Source organism: Staurois parvus, unplaced genomic scaffold (assembly GCF_062004578.1).
Source record: "Staurois parvus isolate SC_StPar_1 unplaced genomic scaffold, SC_StPar_1.0 ptg000636l, whole genome shotgun sequence".
Taxonomy (NCBI): Eukaryota; Metazoa; Chordata; class Amphibia; order Anura; family Ranidae; genus Staurois; species Staurois parvus.
This window is the reverse complement of record NW_028318432.1, coordinates 3,272,643-3,290,554: the sequence shown is the minus strand read 5'-3', so window position 1 is coordinate 3,290,554 and position 17,912 is coordinate 3,272,643. Positions and strand designations below refer to the sequence as shown.

General features: G+C 44.1%; 1 protein-coding gene across 2 annotated transcripts in view; it reads right to left on the bottom strand.

Moving 5' to 3' along the window:
• Nucleotides 1-17,912, bottom strand: part of PLXDC2 (plexin domain containing 2) — a 696,519-nt gene that overhangs the window by 196,102 nt on the left and 482,505 nt on the right. For both annotated transcript variants that reach the window (XM_089693732.1, XM_089693733.1), the window contains one exon: nt 9,030-9,148. In XM_089693732.1, coding sequence (XP_089549858.1) covers nt 9,030-9,148 — 119 coding nt within the window. The remainder of the gene's footprint in view (nt 1-9,029; nt 9,149-17,912) is intronic.

Sequence of the window (17,912 nt, the reverse complement as noted above, 5' to 3'; positions counted from 1 at the left end):
TTAACCTATGCATAACCACTAGAAACACATAATTACATTCTGGAGATTGGATTGTGGCATTTAAATTTTAAATACCACTTTTGATTTGAAATTTGAAGAGGGAAGCAACAAGGCATGAAGGTTATTGAACATATCATTGTTTCCCATGCGTAGATAAGTAAATGAGCCACTCTAGAGATCAGAGTAAAATTCTGCTCCAAGAATGAACAATGACAAGCGGCTCCTTCTAGCAGTATTCTGGAATTTCACACATCAAAGCTAGAAATGCAGAAGATCCAAGCCAAAAACTCACACCGGCACTGACAAACAAACTACATAAACTCTGCCAGGTAAGGTGGAACAGAATGCCAGGTTCCCTGTAAGAAGGATAAATTCACTGTATTGCCATTGTCTTATGGACAATACAGAATCTAGGAGAATAAAACTCTCCATCTGTGTACAAAGAAACCCAAGCTCCAACACACAAGGTGGTTAGTTAAGCCAATATTTAGATAAAAGAACATCTGTCGTAATTTAGAGAAGAAGCAATCCTGATTAATTAGAAGATTTAAATCAGGTCGCTATAGTGCCAAATATTTTCATGGACCAAATCCTTCTCTGAAGGATTCCTGAATATGGAATTGCCTCATATTCTTAAATGAGGAATGTTTAAGGTACAAGAATTGGCATATACATGTTACATCTATCTCTTGGCCAAGTTGTGTTTTCAATTGGACACTCTTCAAAACTTCTGACCAGGCAATTATATGCAAATTAGCTGATCCTCTAAATCAGACACCAAAACTATTAATCTTGCTGGCCTTCTTCACTGAGAGTCATGCTGTGTCTGTACCGTGTCGCCACCTATATCATTTTGAACCATGGTGCACATATCTGCGATTTTGAAGGCGTTTTTAGTTAGACTAATCAGATGACAGTTTGAATAATGTCTGTTTCTATGGATGGTTTTAGTAAAGTGTCCTATGTGATTTTAAATCACTTGGAAAAATCAAGCTTCCCATGATGAATTGCAGTTGCTCGAATGACCATTTTAAGCTAGTGAGTCCCAAAATCAACGTCTGTTCAGGGCCACAAAAAATGTGGACTGGCCTTGGTTAATTGCATTGACTTCATCATCTTTTCATTTATATAAATTGTCTTACTTTGCAATTAGACCAGATTTACTCTTTAATTTGACACATAAAGCCTCCAGCATGCTGAAAATACATGTAACCAGGGGCGGACTGACAACTCATGGGGTCCCGAGCAATAGGGGATCATGGGGCCCCTGTGTCCTTGCCCAAACTCAAAAAAGCATATGAAAAAGGTACCAGGGGAATCTCATGGGGCCCCCTACTGACCCCAGGCCCTCGGGCAGTGCCCGAGTTTCCAAATGGTCAGTCCGCCCCTGCATGTAACCAATAATAAAGATAACTCCAACCATTTATTCCTTTGAATATCAGGTACTGAAAGTTTAGAAATTTACAAAGTTTATAATTATACCAAAAGCAGGTGTTTTTTTTGGATGTATTTATAATCTCAGTACGGAGGAATATGACGCATGGGGTCAGGAACTTCAAGTGTTTACTTTTTGCTGCATTCATACACTTCATAATGAACGTAAACACTTTTATTTTTCTCCACTGAATGTATAAAGGAGTTGAACATTACTATTTTCTTCTGTGTAAATTAGATGACTCATTCAGAAATAAGCATTTATTCCACAAACTCATATAAACTCACAATGGCTCCCAAATATAGATTTATGTAAATTAGGGAAAAGAAAACCTATAAAGAGTAAAACGTAGGCTGCCATTGTTAAAGCTGAACACTGGGTAATACATTTTTTTCTTTTCTTTTTCAAAAAAGGAGCCCCAGCTAGAGTTTAGAATAGGAAAGAATATCTGGCTGCAATACTCATCACCTATCCAGCATTGTCACCAAAAGTACTTCTTCTGCACCAGAACTCCTCAGACATACAAACTGAATGACATCCAACAATATTTAACCTGTATGACTAAGGACAAAGTCATGGCCTGGATCTGAACCTGGGACCTCTGCTGTGTCTGACAGGGACTCTTCTTGCTGAGCCACCTGGAATGCTGGCCAGCTCCCTGGACAACTCCCAGAATGATCCAGCCTTGAACCTCGTTTGGCTTGTACCTTGAACTCTTTGCTTCTCCCACAACCTTCTTATTTTAGCCATGCCTTTGCACTTCCAGTTTGCCAGATTATTTAGTCTCTTTCCAGTCAATATCTTGCTCTTGTCACTCCTGCTGCCGTCCGTATATTTGCTCTGACTCATCACCAACCTTTGGCTTGCTCCTCGATTACGCTTCTGCTTGATCCCAACCCAGGGGCGTATTTGCCGTGAGGCAAACAAGGCATTTGCCTAGGGCGGCACCTTTCAGGGGGGCGGCATGGCGGCAGCGCCACCCCCCCTTTCCCATGGAAGGGACACTTCCGTGGGAAAAGGACAGGGGCCGCTGTGTCTTACCTGTGTCCGCGACTCCGTGTCCCACGTTGATCCGGTCCACAAGGCGCTGCTGGAGGAGGGGTGCAGAGGGTGTCCATCCGGTGTCTTCATCTTCCTGGATCTTGATCGTGATGTGGGCGGGATGACAAGCCACCCCTCGAATCTGGCCACACCCCTGGGATCACTGGGCAGCCTATGGAAGCCTGTCCCTCCCTCTGCAAGCTCAGCCTCCTCGCCGGTGATTGGTTGCCAGTTCTGTAGCTCAGAAAAGGCACACAGGCGGCCAATCACAGGTGAAGAGGCGGAGCTTGGAGAGGAGGAGCTGAGCGGCAGTGCGAAGATTGAAGATCGAGTGAGGGAGCAGCTGGAGCAGTTGAAGAGGAGGAGAGCAGCTGGAGAAGGAAGACAGCTGATGGGTAAGTGTCTGTGCTTGAAGGAGGGAGCCCGGGCTGGAGCAGGGGTCAGCACAGCGATGGAAGTACAGTATAATTGATGTCAGTGGGAGGAATAGTGCCCCATCATTAGTGACACCAATGAGGGGGCACTTTTCCTCCCACTGACACCAATGATGGGACACTATTCCTCCCACTGACACCAATGATGGGGCACTATTCCTCCCACTGACACCAATGATGGGGCACTATTCCTCCCACTGACACCAATGATGGGGCACTATTCCTCCCACTGACACCAATGATGGGACACTATTCCTCCCACTGACACCAATGATGGGGCACTATGCCTCCCACTGACACCAATGATGGGACACTATTCCTCCCACTGACACCAATGATGGGGCACTTCCTCCCACTGACACCAATGATGGGGCAATTCCTTCCACTGACACTAATGATGGGGCACTATTCCTCCCACTGACACTAATGATGGGGCACTATTCCTCCCACTGACACCAATGATGGGGCACTATTCCTCCCACTGACACCAATGATGGGGCACTATTCCTCCCACTGACACCAATGATGGGGCACTATTCACCTTGCACCAAAGGAATAGTGATGCAAAGTGCATCTCTGACGTCATCACTTCATCGCTTTCTCCAAACGCTGGATGACTGATTGCCATGCTTAGTCAATGGCTTTTGTTCTGGGACAAGTAAAGTACAAAAATTTACAAAGCATTATGGGCTGACCAAAGACAGGGCTGAACACAAGTATTTTATTGTAACTGTACTGTCTTTCTTTATATTGTAAAGCTCTGCGCAAACTTTTGGCGTTATATAAATCCTGTATAATAGTAATATTTTGCTTTCAAGCATGCTGTGTCTCATTGAAATGCTATCCAATAAGGGATGAATTACTGCGTTAACTCATCTTACGCTAGTGAGATTTACAAACGAACATTCATTTGAAAATTTGTACAACATTTCTCAGTACATTTGATGACTTGATTAAGGTCATTCAAAAGTACCGCATTTTTCGCTCCAAGAGAGGTACTTTTTCCCCCCAAAAAAGGGGGGAAAATGTCAGTGTGTCTTATGGAGCGTCCGTTCCTGTATTCCCGCCACTGCCGTGTCAGAATACAGGGCTGGCCGCTCAGCTCTTCTCTGCAGCAGAAACTTACCTATTCCTCGGTCCAGCTCTGTACAGTCTTCCGGCGCCGGAATCTTTAGTGTGGGCACCCGGCTGTGACAGCTGGGTGCCCACTGCGCATGCACGAGAAGTTCTGCGCTTTGTGAATGGTACGGCGTCTTCTGGGACACCTGACAGGTCCCAGAAAACTCCGGACCAATCACAGAGAGCAGTGCTTCTCGCGTGTGCGCAGTGGACACCCGCCTGTGCTCACACTAAAGGGAGGACAACTCTACAGAAGTGGGAGCGAGTACCTGTCAAATTCAGGTACCCGCTCCCCCTCCCTTCCCAAAGGTCCACAGTCTCTTGGTCATCCCTGTACTGTCAGCAGTCTCTGGTCATCTCCTGTACTATGTCCGCAGTCTCTGGTCATCCACTGTACTATGTCCGCAGTCTCTGATCATCTCCTGTAGTATGTCCGCAGTCTCTGGTCATTCCCTGTACTGTCTGCAGTCTCTGGTCATCTCCTGTACTGTGTCTGCAGTCTCTGGTCATCTCCTGTACTATGTCCACAGTCTCTGGTCATCTCCTGTACTATGTCCGCAGTCTCTGGTCATCTCCTGTGCTGTGTCTGCAGTCTCTGGTCATCTCCTGTACCGTGTCTGCAGTCTCTGGTCATCTCCTGTACTATGTCTGCAGTCCAATGGTTCAGAATATTTTTTATTTGTTTTCCTCCTCTAAAGCCTAGGTGCGTCTTATGGAGCAAAAAATATGGTACATAAAACTTTTGTTTTCTTTTAACATTCAATTTTGATATGACAGGAATTTCCCAAACAAACACCACATTCACTGTTAGAAATGAATTTATTTAGGAAAAAAATTCTATCCTGCCATCCTTTGAATTTTCTCATAACTGCAGCTGAAAATGACCCCGCTAACAATTAGAAAATCAAATAAGTGTTCTTAAAATGAAAAAATTTGAACAAAATTCTGCTAGTGTTTATTCAGCTTTAGTATCAGTTCTCTGCCTCCAGCAGGGAAATTCAGCCTGCAATATTAACTTTGACCACATGATGAAGCCCGGAATAAATTTACAGTTTTACATAAGCTAGAATCTATTTGGTTAATAAAAGCTTCCATAGTCCTTCATTCTAACAAAAGGAAACAGGTGCATCTTGGGAGCTCAGACTTCATTTTAAAAATTGAGGGAAAGGAACCAGGCCCAGCCATAATTCTCTGCAGCTCATGTCATGGACTGAACTTACATCACCTACAGGCAGCATCACTGGTGAGCATGGACTTATTGTCATCCGCAGCTTAATCATTTCATTGTGTTTCTATATTTCACATATTGATTATTTGTACAACACTTCTTATCTGTTTTTCCTAATAGGTTCACCCACCCTGCTTTCTTAATAAAGCTTCAAGATTGCATTCAGTCTGGCTTATTGCAGAATAGGAGGGTTTAGCTGCATGTAGAGCTACTCTCAGGGAAACGTAGTGTGAACAGAACAATCAGCCTCTACACAGTAGAACTCAGATAAGGGAAGGGGGCAGCAGAACAAGAAGCTCATGAATTGTTTGCAGTGCAAGGAACGCATAAAAAAATGCATCACAAGCGCGTTTCAAATGTGCATGCAGAAAAGCATCCAGACTGCACTTCTATGGTGTGAACCGGCCCTTAATGTCACTTTAACAGTCGAAACAGCTTCCATACATGCAATTTAAGATGTTTGTCCTTTAGCTTTGGGACAAATAAATAGGCCATTAAAAGACATAAACATTTACTTTTTTACCTGCTAAGCAACATGTAATTCTGTACAGTCAATCTTGTGATTCACACACATTGTTTAGGAAGGCCCTCTCACTATATATATATATATATACAGTATGGATTGTCTATATCTGAAGGGGATAGAACAAACAGTGTATGACCCATGTGGCCAACTTAAATCTTCCACATCGTATACAAAACATAAAAAGGTCTTAGCTGGGCTTGTTCTTTAATGAATAGCCCTGGTGATTTTCAAGTCATATTATTTCTTGCTGAGCACATAAGAAACTTAAATTGCAAAACCTTTCAGTTGTGACTTATTAAAGAAAGTGCACCATTTGAAGAAAATCAAGACTGAGAGAATGATCCAAGCTAGATTACAATGATATGAGATCTTTATAACTGTAATTGCCTTTAATCTGTATATTAAGAAGCTGAATATATCTGTTGGGCTTAAAGTGAAAGGAAACCAGTGAAAGGTACCTGATAGATATGTGTTGACTATCTTGGTTCCACTGGGCTCAGATGAGAAAATGGGCCCACAAACAGTAATGACTGTTGCTTTAAAGTGGTAGTAAACCTAATTTAAACTATGTACCTACAGGTAAGTTTATAATAGGGATTACCTGTAGGTACAGTGTGTAGGTGGGTGGGCTGATATGGCTGACTACATGCTTGTTGAATAGGCCATGCTCTAAACTCACTGGGGTTCTTGGGCTACACCAGGCTGTGTGGGCAGGGGTCAGATGCCATGAACATGGGTTACCTTTCCATGCGCACGCTCATCAATGCCGAGGTGAAGGCCATGTTTAGGAATCAATCTTAAGGTGGGCCCCCAACTGACATATGAGCCAAGCACCATGTATAGTAGATGTCTGTGTTAAGTCCCAGTAGAACTTGCTGTTCCGCTTCACTACACACCTTGTCTGTGTACTGTTGCATTTAGGAGGGACACCACTGAGCCTACAGTATGCACACTCCACCAACCCAGCGTACCTCTGCCACCTCACTCCTAGTGAAAGAATGAGGTCCTGCCGTGCACCAACATGGACCTCATGTGTGCACTTACCAAATGGTGAGGCTGATGTCTCTGTAACGTGGGTTTGGTTCCAGTTGCTATGGGAGAGTGCTGGGGAGGGAGTCAGAGCACCGAGCCCCTTGCTACTGAGGGATATCTCACCTTGCTCAGATACCATGCTTCATGGCAGACTGCTATTCACTTTACACTAGTCCTTAGTTACCCATGGCAACTGCTTACTTCCCTTCTGATGCCGAGTTAACCCTTTTTAACAAACTTGTTTCATACCCTGTATGTGCTTTAACTGACCCAGGTTCATTTATGTGCAATTAACCTTTGTGCACCCCTTTACAGTCATTTCATGCCAGGCTCTGGAAACAGTTTTGCAACCTTTACTGGACTTCAAAGTGCAAGAACATGACATAACACATTACAGTCCACTATAAAGCGTCCCTAACTATCTAATCTGATCTGTGACTGCCCAGGCATACCTTGTAAAGGTGAAAGTCCATTTGCTGGTGAAAGTCCATGATGTGGCAGTTTCTAGGGTAAGCTGGTGTCTTTGGGCAGACTGCATGGCCCAGCATTCCCACTCCACAGTATGGTGTAACAGCATTTCAAAACCCAGGACTGACAATTTTTTTAGTTCAGATAACAGATTCCTCCATCCATGCTAAACGTCATGGATGGATGAATCTACTGCTGTGGCTAGTGATGTCTGACAGCTGGCTCTTCGTGCTGCCAAATTACCCAGTTAGTGCCTGCCTCTGAATTGAAGCAGGCACTGTTCAGCCAACATTTTTTTTTCAATCAAAGTATGTAGGTGGGAGGTTGCCAACAGGGCCAGCAACTGAGCAAATGTCCACTAGGAACCAAAATTTCACAGCCTTTCTCAACCAGGGTGCCCAGGCACTCTGGGGAGCCTTGAGGTTTCTTCAGGGGTGCCTTGGCAAAATGGCTAAAAAAAACCTGTATACAAGCCAGCGGGTAGAAAAAGCCTAACCTTTTAGTTACACAAAGTCACAGGCTTTTATTGTCCACCATTTCTGACATTCTAGCCGCTGGGGTCCTGACAACAAATGACATCATCAGTTGATAAGGAGGATGTCAGCTGCCTGCACAGCATCCTTGTTTGACCCTCCCCCGCCCCTCTCCATCAGTGCTGGGGTCACATTAGCTCAGTGATGGAGAAAAACTGAGGGAGAAGAGAAACAATGGAACACTACACCGTAAAAGTGTATTTACTTTGGAAGAATAAATCACCTCTACTGTTGGGTGTCCTACATGTGTGGATATTGCTTCGTTATATAAAACGATTAGAATAGTTTTTCCACATTTTAGAATGGGGTGCTTTTTTAAAATTATGGACAGTCCCAAGGCATCCTCTAAAACTATGGACAGTGCTGAGGCACCTCATTCTAAGACGGAGTGCCTCAAGACTGTCCATAATTTTAAAGGGTGCCTTGATTGAAAAAAGGTTGAGAAACACTGCCCTCGCATACAGAAGGGAGAAGATGCCTCCCGGACATCAGTCCCCAGCTTGTAAAGAAGCACTTTTTTGAAAGCTGCTATTTGGATCACAGTTATGACACAGAGCTGCACAAAAACACTTATGAAGTGTTGTATGCTTTAAAGGGTAAGTTCACTTTTAAATAAATAAATAAATGCATGCCCATTTTTTTGCAAGTAAAAAAATTAGCATTTACTTTTTTTTTTGGGGGGGCCTGGAAAACATTGCACCAGCGATCAGCGGATTACTGGTTCCATGCAGGACTCCTGTAAACCTGTCAGTGTATCTGTGTGCTCATACAGGGAGAGTCAATGAACTACCACAGCGCTCAACAGCACCATGGTAGGTCATTGAGAACTACAAGCTGACAGCCGCAAAGGCTGTTGGGACTTATAGTTAATTCAATCACAGGACTCTGTGAATGAATGAGGCAGCCGTTTTTTTCAAAAAGTGACAGCTAGCATGGGGAACTTTTCCGCCTACTGCTGTCACAGGGGGAGAGGACAGAGAGCAGCGGCTGCAGCAGTGGGAACATGTCGTATATTTCACTCTAAAAACGGGTTGAACATGTAACATGTTCCCAAGGATGAACTTATCCTTTAAGTATATGCATTTGATAAAAATTTAAAAAAATGTAAAAATGAACAGCAAGCTGATACCACAAGATTATTAGACAAAGCATTTTCCATCCTTAGAATGAAGTAAGACAACATCCATCACTGATGTTAAATACATCTACTTACCTCCTTGTATCCAAACACTATCCGGCCATCGTTGATTAGGGTGGCCTGAAAAGTGAAGCTCCCAAGGCTGTAGTTATCTTGCAAGTGGACGTGATCCCACTGAACTACCAGAGCTGTACCTGCAAAATAAAAACAAACTATAAGAAGAACCCCGGTGCACACGACAATCCACCAGTTGAAGTTGATACAAAAGCTTAAAAAAATGTTGAGCTCCAGTGGTGACACCTGTTCCTCTGACAACCAAAGTGGAAACTCATTCAATTGGAAAGATCTTCTGTCTATGAGGATAAGATATGAAGGGCAATCTCCCCAACAGGACACAGGTGGCAAAATCAAAAACTTACAAGGGTTTTAACCCTTCCCTATCCTCCCCCAAAAATTTGGACTGGATAAACTCTATAAAATTCAAAAGAAATAACTTGCCTGACTGACTGTGTGTCTGTGTATTCAGGATGCAATAATAAATACGGTCCACTACTTAAGAATCCCTGGAATCCAGACAGTTCAACAATATAAGAGGTTACACAGCAGTCATCCCAGAAGCACCTTGACCTAGTTTGCACAAGCATGCTTACTGGTAAGGCCAAGTTGTGTGAAATGCGGCAAGATGCTTTTGAGATGACTGCTATGTAACCTTTTATATCAATAAACGTACTGGATTCCGGAGATTCCTCAATGCACTTTAACACGCCAAAGCTTAAAGCTAAATTCAGGGATGAACAAATATTGTTGAACAGCAAGAGGCATGTGTATTCTTCCTTGAATCTTGGCATACTTTGCGTATTTCTTCCAGGTCTGTGTAGTAATGCAATGTAAACTGTTACCTCTGTGTAGGAGTTTCCTGTAATAAAGACTGGTCACTGCTGCCCTCTCTACTTGTGCAGGGTGACTGGTCTTGTCTCCGCCCCTTCCTGTAGTTTTCTGCAGGCAGCCTCTAGTGGGTGGGGCATGATGGGCCCCTCCCACAGTTCTGCTCTCTGCTCAGACTAATTACAACACAGTGATGATGCCACAGATATTGTTGCATGGCAATATCTAAGTGTTTGTTGGAAACAAAATAGTTTTGAATCCTTTGTAGCTATTGAGGAATATGTATCTGATTTATCTGGGAGTGGAGTTCAGCTTTAAATGAAATTTTAGTAATTAGAGTTACAGGTAAGAATCTGCAGTTAACTAAAACCTTGTACCGTGGACAGGATTTGGTTTACTCTAATAAAAGTAGAGTTTCAATTAAAGTATAGCTGATGGCAAAACTTTTTTCTTGTTTTGAATAGTGTGGATAAAGATTATAACTCCTATCAGGATTATATTGCTGTATGAGTCCCCATTAAGAGGATTCACCCTCTCTATTTGACCATTATTACACGTGAAGGTGAAATCCCAAACTTTGAAAGCACATCAGAACAGGCACAGAAGAGAAATCAGTGGAGACACTAGTTCTGATGAAAACCAGGAATTCCCTCATTTTGAACAGATTTCTTCACAATTCCTGATTGGCCTATGGGACAGGAAGTGAAGAGAAATGTCCCCAATGAGACAAAGATGGCAAAAAACTGACAACTGATAACCTTCCTATACTCTATTCAAAATTAAAGAAAAAAAGTTATGCCTTCAGAAAGGGGTGCCTGACCAAAACCGAATGAAAGAGTCCCATATCATTTTCATTCTTGGTAATAAAAAATGTATATAAAAACAGCCAACATCCAAGAATGAACATAAAACATAATAATAATAAAAAAATAAGTCTAGATAGGCATATACCACAAAATTTAGAACATCACATAATAGCAATAATCTTGAGTTATCTCGATTGAATTAGAGAAGGCTAAAAACAATATACATAATAAAACATCAAATAAAGTAGATAAATAATATAGAAATATATTAAACTGCATCAAAAAGGAAAAGTGCAAAAAAAAAAAAATACTGAAAAATCAAGCGGCTGAAATAGAACTAATTAGGTACTAGAACAAGTACAATTAACTCCTAAAATGAAAAACAAAACTGACCAGGCTTCTGAAATAAACCCATTTAACTACTGAAATGTGTACTAGAAGAATTAGAGAATTAAAAACGTGTTGGCTGGTTTTATGTAATTTTTTTTTACCAACAATTAAAATAATCTTTGTTTCCTACATACGGTTTTAGTTTTTTGCTCCTTCCAGTATGTTTATGGTTTGAGCTACTGTTGGGTGCCTATTGTGGGAAGCCTTGCTGCATTGAAGCTACCTCGCCAAAGCTATTAAAGTGTTACTAAACCCATGACCCTGCATTCACTATATGTGGTCTCCCACAGTACACAGAACATAGAAATGCAATTATTTTGATAAATATAAACTGCTAAATAGCTTTTCTCATCAACAGTATATAGCAGTCTTGTATTTTCTATCACTGTCCAACCAAGCACTGGTTAAAGCTTGTAGAAGGGGTTTTCATTCTCTCCTGATTGTCCTATGAGGCTGCAGGACCCCTGACCCTCTGTTTGGACAGTGCTGATTGGCCCTGTGCTGATCACATGCATTCTCCCAAGAAGAAAAAAAACTCTCTAGCAATATAAAACAAAGAGCATGTGCAGCTTGCCCCCAAGGCTCTGTTCTATCAGCAGGTGGATTGGGGACTGTGGAAGAAGGGTGGATCAGAGAAGACAAGATCAAACAGCCTTTTTATACAATGCGGAGTAATAACCCCTTAGGTTACACAGTGAGTATAACAAGCACACTTTACTGCATATACAGACTGATTTTACTGTTGTGGATTTAATAACACTTTAAGCTTGCTTGACGTTTTCCTTCATTTGACTGCATGTGCAAGTCTCAAAGTTAATCAGGAGGTAACTAAGCTTGGGGGCATTTGCCCCCCCATGCCAGTACCAATAAGATGTGCTGAGATGGTGGCCTTGAGTTGAGATACTGCCCCAATTCAGACATTAATAAGTGCTGAAACCATAGAAATAGCTCAATAGCTCTAGCAAGGCAATTGTCACACAGCAAGGTTTCCCTCGATGGGCACCCAACAGTAGCCCCAACCATAGAAATAGAGAAAGGAACGCCAGACCACAACTGGATAAAAGAGTCCAAGATTATTTTATTTGTTGCTTGAAAAAAGTAATTTTTTTATTACTTTTATACCAACAATTAAAATTGTCCTGGGCTCTTTGATGCAGTTTTGATCTGGTACTCCTTTCTCTAGTTCTATGGTTTGGACTACTGTTGGGTGCCCATCGAGGGAAACCTTGCTGTGTGACAATTGCCTTGCTAGAGCTATTGAGCTGTTTCTATGGTTTCAACACTTTTTAATGTCTGAATTAGGGCAGTATCTCAACTTAAGGCCACCATCTCAGCACATCTTATTGCACATCTTATTGCTAGAGCTATTGAGCTTTTTTTGGCATTTTCCTTCATCCGACAGCACACACATGTCTAGAAATTCCCAGTACCTCTTTGAATATGTCGAGTTTGCATTTGGCAGAAAATATTCTGATATGGACAAAACATTTTGCAGTGTTTTAATAATCCCCTTACAGGCCATTGCTTGTCTAAGGGAAGGGTTTCTTTTCCTCTTAGTGAGTTAGAAAGACATTTTGTGAGTCGTTAACCGATGAAACACAGAACTATTATCTATAGACTTCATTAAGTAAGCTATTACTAGTATAACAGTCTTTGTTACAATTGCTTCCAGATCAATGTGTTTGTCTTTTGTTTAAAGCACCAGAAGCAATGGCTCTCTTTTGCTTATTATTTAGGTTATAATGGTGATTCTATTTCAATGGCTCTTTTGCCTCACAGCCAAAGTAATGTGTTCAGCACTGAATTACAGCAATTTACTAAATAGTGTTTCATTTGCTTGATATTGTTACACGTTGAATACTCTGTATGCAAAATACAATCAAAGGACAAACATTTTTTTTTTCTTGTAGATCACCATTAACCACTCCAGAAGGTTTTATCCCCTTCGTGACAAGGGCATTTTTGCTACTTTTACTGGCAATTGTGCGGTCATGCAACACTATATGCAAATTAAATTTATAAAAAAAAATTCCACATAAATACAGCTTTCTTTCTTGTGATATTTACTTACCACTGTTTTTTTAAATTTTTTATCATACTGTATAAACAAAAAAGAAGACTGAAAAGTTTGAAATAAAACATAAAAACTACCGTATTTTTCACTCAATAAGATGCACTTTTTTCCACCCAAAAAAGGGGGAAAAATGTCAGTGCGTCTTATGGAGCGAATATAAAGCGGCCGGTCTGGTATTTCCGCCACCACCATGTCAGCATACTGGGCCGGCTGCTCAGCTGTTCTCTGCTGCAGGACCTTGTCTGTTCCTTGGTCCAGCACTGTACAGTCTTCCCGCGCCGGCTTCTTCCCGCACCAGCATCTGTGACAGCAGGGTGCCCACTGCGCATGCGCGAGAAGCACTGCTCTTTGTGAATAGTCCTGCGTCTTCTGGGACACATGACAGGTCCCAGAAGATGCGGGCCATTCACAAAGTGCAGCACTTCTTGCGCATGCACAGTGGGCACCCGGCTGTCACAGCCTGTGCCCACAGTGAAGGGAGGACAGCTTCGCGGAATTGGGAGCAGGAACCTGTCAAATTCAGGAACCCGCTCCCTCTCCCTCCCTAAAGGTCCACAGTCTCTGGTCATCTCCTGTACTGTCTGCAGTCTCTTGGTCATCCCCTGCACTGTCTGCAGTCTTTGGTCATCCCCTGTACTGTCCGCAGTCTCTGGTCATCTCCTGTACTGTCTGCAGTCTCTTGATCATCCCCTGTACTGTCTGCAGTCTCTGGTCATCTCCTGTACTGTATGCGCAGTCTCTGGTCATCTCCTGTACTGTGTCCGCAGTCTCTGGTCATCTCCTGTACTGTGTCCGCAGTCTCTGGTCATCCCCTGTACTGTCCACAGTCTCTGGTCATCTCCTGTACTGTGTCCGCAGTCTCTGGTCATCTCCTGTACTGTGTCCGCAGCCTCTGGTCATCTCCTGTACTGTGTCCGCAGCCTCTGGTCATCTCCTATACTGTGTCCGCAGTCTCTGGTCATCTCCTGTACTGTGTCCGCAGCCTCTGGTCATCCCCTGTACTGTGTCCGCAGTCTCTGATCGTCTGCTGTACTGTGTCCGCAGTCTCTGGTCATCTCCTGTACTGTGTCCGCAGTCTCTGGACATCCCCTGTACTGTCCACAGTCTCTGGTCATCTCCTGTACTGTGTCCGCAGTCTCTGGTCATCTCCTGTACTGTGTCCGCAGTCTCTGGTCATCTCCTGTACTGTGTCCGCAGTCTCTGGTCATCTCCTGTACTGTGTCCGCAGTCTCTGGTCATCTCCTGTACTGTGTCCGCAGCCTCTGGTCATCTCCTATACTGTGTCCGCAGTCTCTGGTCATCTCCTGTACTGTGTCCGCAGCCTCTGGTCATCCCCTGTACTGTGTCCGCAGTCTCTGGTCATCTCCTGTACTGTGTCCGCAGTCTCTGGTCGTCTGCTGTACTGTGTCCGCAGTCTCTGGTCATCTCCTGTACTGTGTCCGCAGTCTCTGGTCATCTCCTGTACTGTGTCCGCAGTCTCTGGTCATCTCCTGTACTGTGTCCGCAGTCTCTGGACATCCCCTGTACTGTGTCTGCAGTCTCTGGTCATCTCCTGTACTGTGTCCGCAGTCTCTGGTCATCTCCTGTACTGTGTGTGCAGTCTCTGGTCCATCTCCTGTACTGTGTCCGCAGTCTCTGGTCATCTCCTGTACTGTGTCCGCAGCCTCTGGTCATCCCCTGTACTGTGTCCGCAGTCTCTGGTCATCTCCTGTACTGTGTCCGCAGTCTCTGGTCGTCTGCTGTACTGTGTCCGCAGTCTCTGGTCATCTCCTGTACTGTGTCCGCAGTCTCTGGTCATCTCCTGTACTGTGTCCGCAGTCTCTGGTCATCTCCTGTACTGTGTCCGCAGTCTCTGGACATCCCCTGTACTGTGTCTGCAGTCTCTGGTCATCTCCTGTACTGTGTCCGCAGTCTCTGGTCATTCCCTGTACTGTGTCCGCAGTCTCTGGTCATCTCCTGTACTGTGTCCGCAGTCTCTGGTCATCTCCTGTACAGTGCCCACAGTCTCTGGTCATCTCCTGTACTGTGCCCGCAGTCTCTGGTCATTTCCTGTACTATGTCTGCAGTCCATTGGTTCAGAATATTTTTTTTCTTGTTTTTCTCCTCTAAAACCTAGGCGCGTCTTATGGTCAGGTGCGTCTTATGGAGCGAAAAATACAGTATATTTTCTAAGGATATTCTAAATACATAAGAAAGATACAAATACAGCTTTCTTTTCGTGATATTTAACTACCACTGAGTTTTTTATTATACTGTATAAACAAAAAAAGACCGAAGAGTTTGAAAAAACCCCATAAAAACTATATTGTCTAAGGATATTGTAAATACATCAAAAAGATACAAATACAGCTTTCTTTTCATGATATTTAATCACCACTGGGTTTTTTATTTTTTATTATACTGTATAAACAAAAAAAGACTGAAAAGTTTGAAAAAAGCCATAAAAACTATATTTTCTAAGGATATTGTAAATACATCAAAAAGATACACATGAGAGAATAATCTGAGATATCAAATGAATACAGAGGCACTAAAGCAAGATTTTACCAAAGTGAATTCCAAGAAAATGTCACTAACCTGGCCATACCATAAATATATATACATACATCTTTCTAAAATATATAGATTTTTTTTATTTAAATCATGATTTAATTTACCAGATGAAATAGGTTAAAGTGGTTGTAAACCCGTACATATACCCAGTGAAGTGACTGGCCTCAGGTGACACACAGAGATGAAACAAATCTTCCTACATAAGTTGTACCAGTTTACCTATAACTTTCACGTAAACCAATTAATTTACATGTACTGGGATTTTGTTTAGCAAAGACTTGTAGCAGAATACATTTTGGCCTAAATTTCTGAAGAAATTAGATTTTTTAATTGTTTGCACTGGATATGTTTTATAGCAAAAAGTTAAAAATAATGCTTTTTTTTTTCAAAATTGTCGGTCTTTTTTTGCTTATAGCTAGAGATGAGCGAATTATTCAAAAATTCGATTCGGCTGATTCGCCGAATTCGCGGAATAAATTTGATTCGAGGCGAATATATTCGCTGCGAATTTAACGTGTAAAAAGGGTGTTTCTAGGCTTCAGAGAGCCTTTATATTAGTGCAGAACACTGTACCTTTAATTTAAATGCCCTTGGAGTCTGCTGGGGAAAAGAAATAATACTGTCAGTCAGTATGACATGCAGATGAGTGCCGTCGATCTTAGAATCACCGCACACTTCACTCATTTGGGCAGTCACGGGGCCAAAACCAGAGTGTGGAGCCACAGTGTGGCGGTGGAGGCAGCAGCAATGGGAGGCCATACAGCACCCTATGACAAAATGGAACCCACCAGCAGTGTGAGGAGACCTGAAAGTGGCACATGGCAGAGTGTGGCGATGGAGACAGCAGCAATGGGAGGCCGTACAGGGACCCATGACACACTCTGGACCTGGCAGCAGCATGAGGAGGCGGTACAGGGGCCCATGACAGATTACGGGCCTGGCAGCAGCATGAGGAGTCAGTACGGGGGCCCATGGCAGATTACGGGCCTGGCAGCAGCAATGGGAGGCCATACAGCACCCTATGACAAAATGGAACCCACCAGCAGTGTGAGGAGACCTGAAAGTGGCACATGGCAGAGTGTGGCGATGGAGACAGCAGCAATGGGAGGCCGTACAGGGACCCATGACACACTCTGGACCTGGCAGCAGCATGAGGAGGCGGTACAGGGGCCCATGACAGATTACGGGCCTGGCAGCAGCATGAGGAGTCGGTACGGGGGCCCATGGCAGATTACGGGCCTGGCAGCAGCAATGGGAGGCCATACAGCACCCTATGACAAAATGGAACCCACCAGCAGTGTGAGGAGACCTGAAAGTGGCACATGGCAGAGTGTGGCGATGGAGACAGCAGCAATGGGAGGCCGTACAGGGACCCATGACACACTCTGGACCTGGCAGCAGCATGAGGAGGCGGTACAGGGACCCATGACAGATTACGGGCCTGGCAGCAGCATGAGGAGTCGGTACGGGGGCCCATGGCAGATTACGGGCCTGGCAGCAGCAATGGGAGGCCATACAGCACCCTATGACAAAATGGAACCCACCAGCAGTGTGAGGAGACCTGAAAGTGGCACATGGCAGAGTGTGGCGATGGAGACAGCAGCAATGGGAGGCCGTACAGGGACCCATGACACACTCTGGACCTGGCAGCAGCATGAGGAGGCGGTACAGGGGCCCATGACAGATTACGGGCCTGGCAGCAGCATGAGGAGTCGGTACGGGGGCCTATGGCAGATTACGGGCCTGGCAGCAGCAATGGGAGGCCATACAGCACCCTATGACAAAATGGAACCCACCAGCAGTGTGAGGAGACCTGAAAGTGGCACATGGCAGAGTGTGGCGATGGAGACAGCAGCAATGGGAGGCCGTACAGGGACCCATGACACACTCTGGACCTGGCAGCAGCATGAGGAGGCGGTACAGGGGCCCATGACAGATTACGGGCCTGGCAGCAACATGAGGAGGCGGTACAGGGGCCCATGGCAGAGTGGCGGAGCGTAAGCAGCTAAAATTGAAGGCCATACAGAGGCCTATGTTAAAAAGTCCCCCCAGCAGCAGCGTGGGGAGACGACTAATAGCCGTCTCCCCACGCTGCTGCTGGGGGGACTTTTTAACATAGGCCTCTGTATGGCCTTCAATTTAAGCTGCTTACGCTTCGCCACTCTGCCATGGGCCCCTGTACCGCCTCCTCTTGCTGCTGCCAGGTCCAGAGTGTGTCATGGGTCCCTGTACGGCCTCCCATTGCTGCTG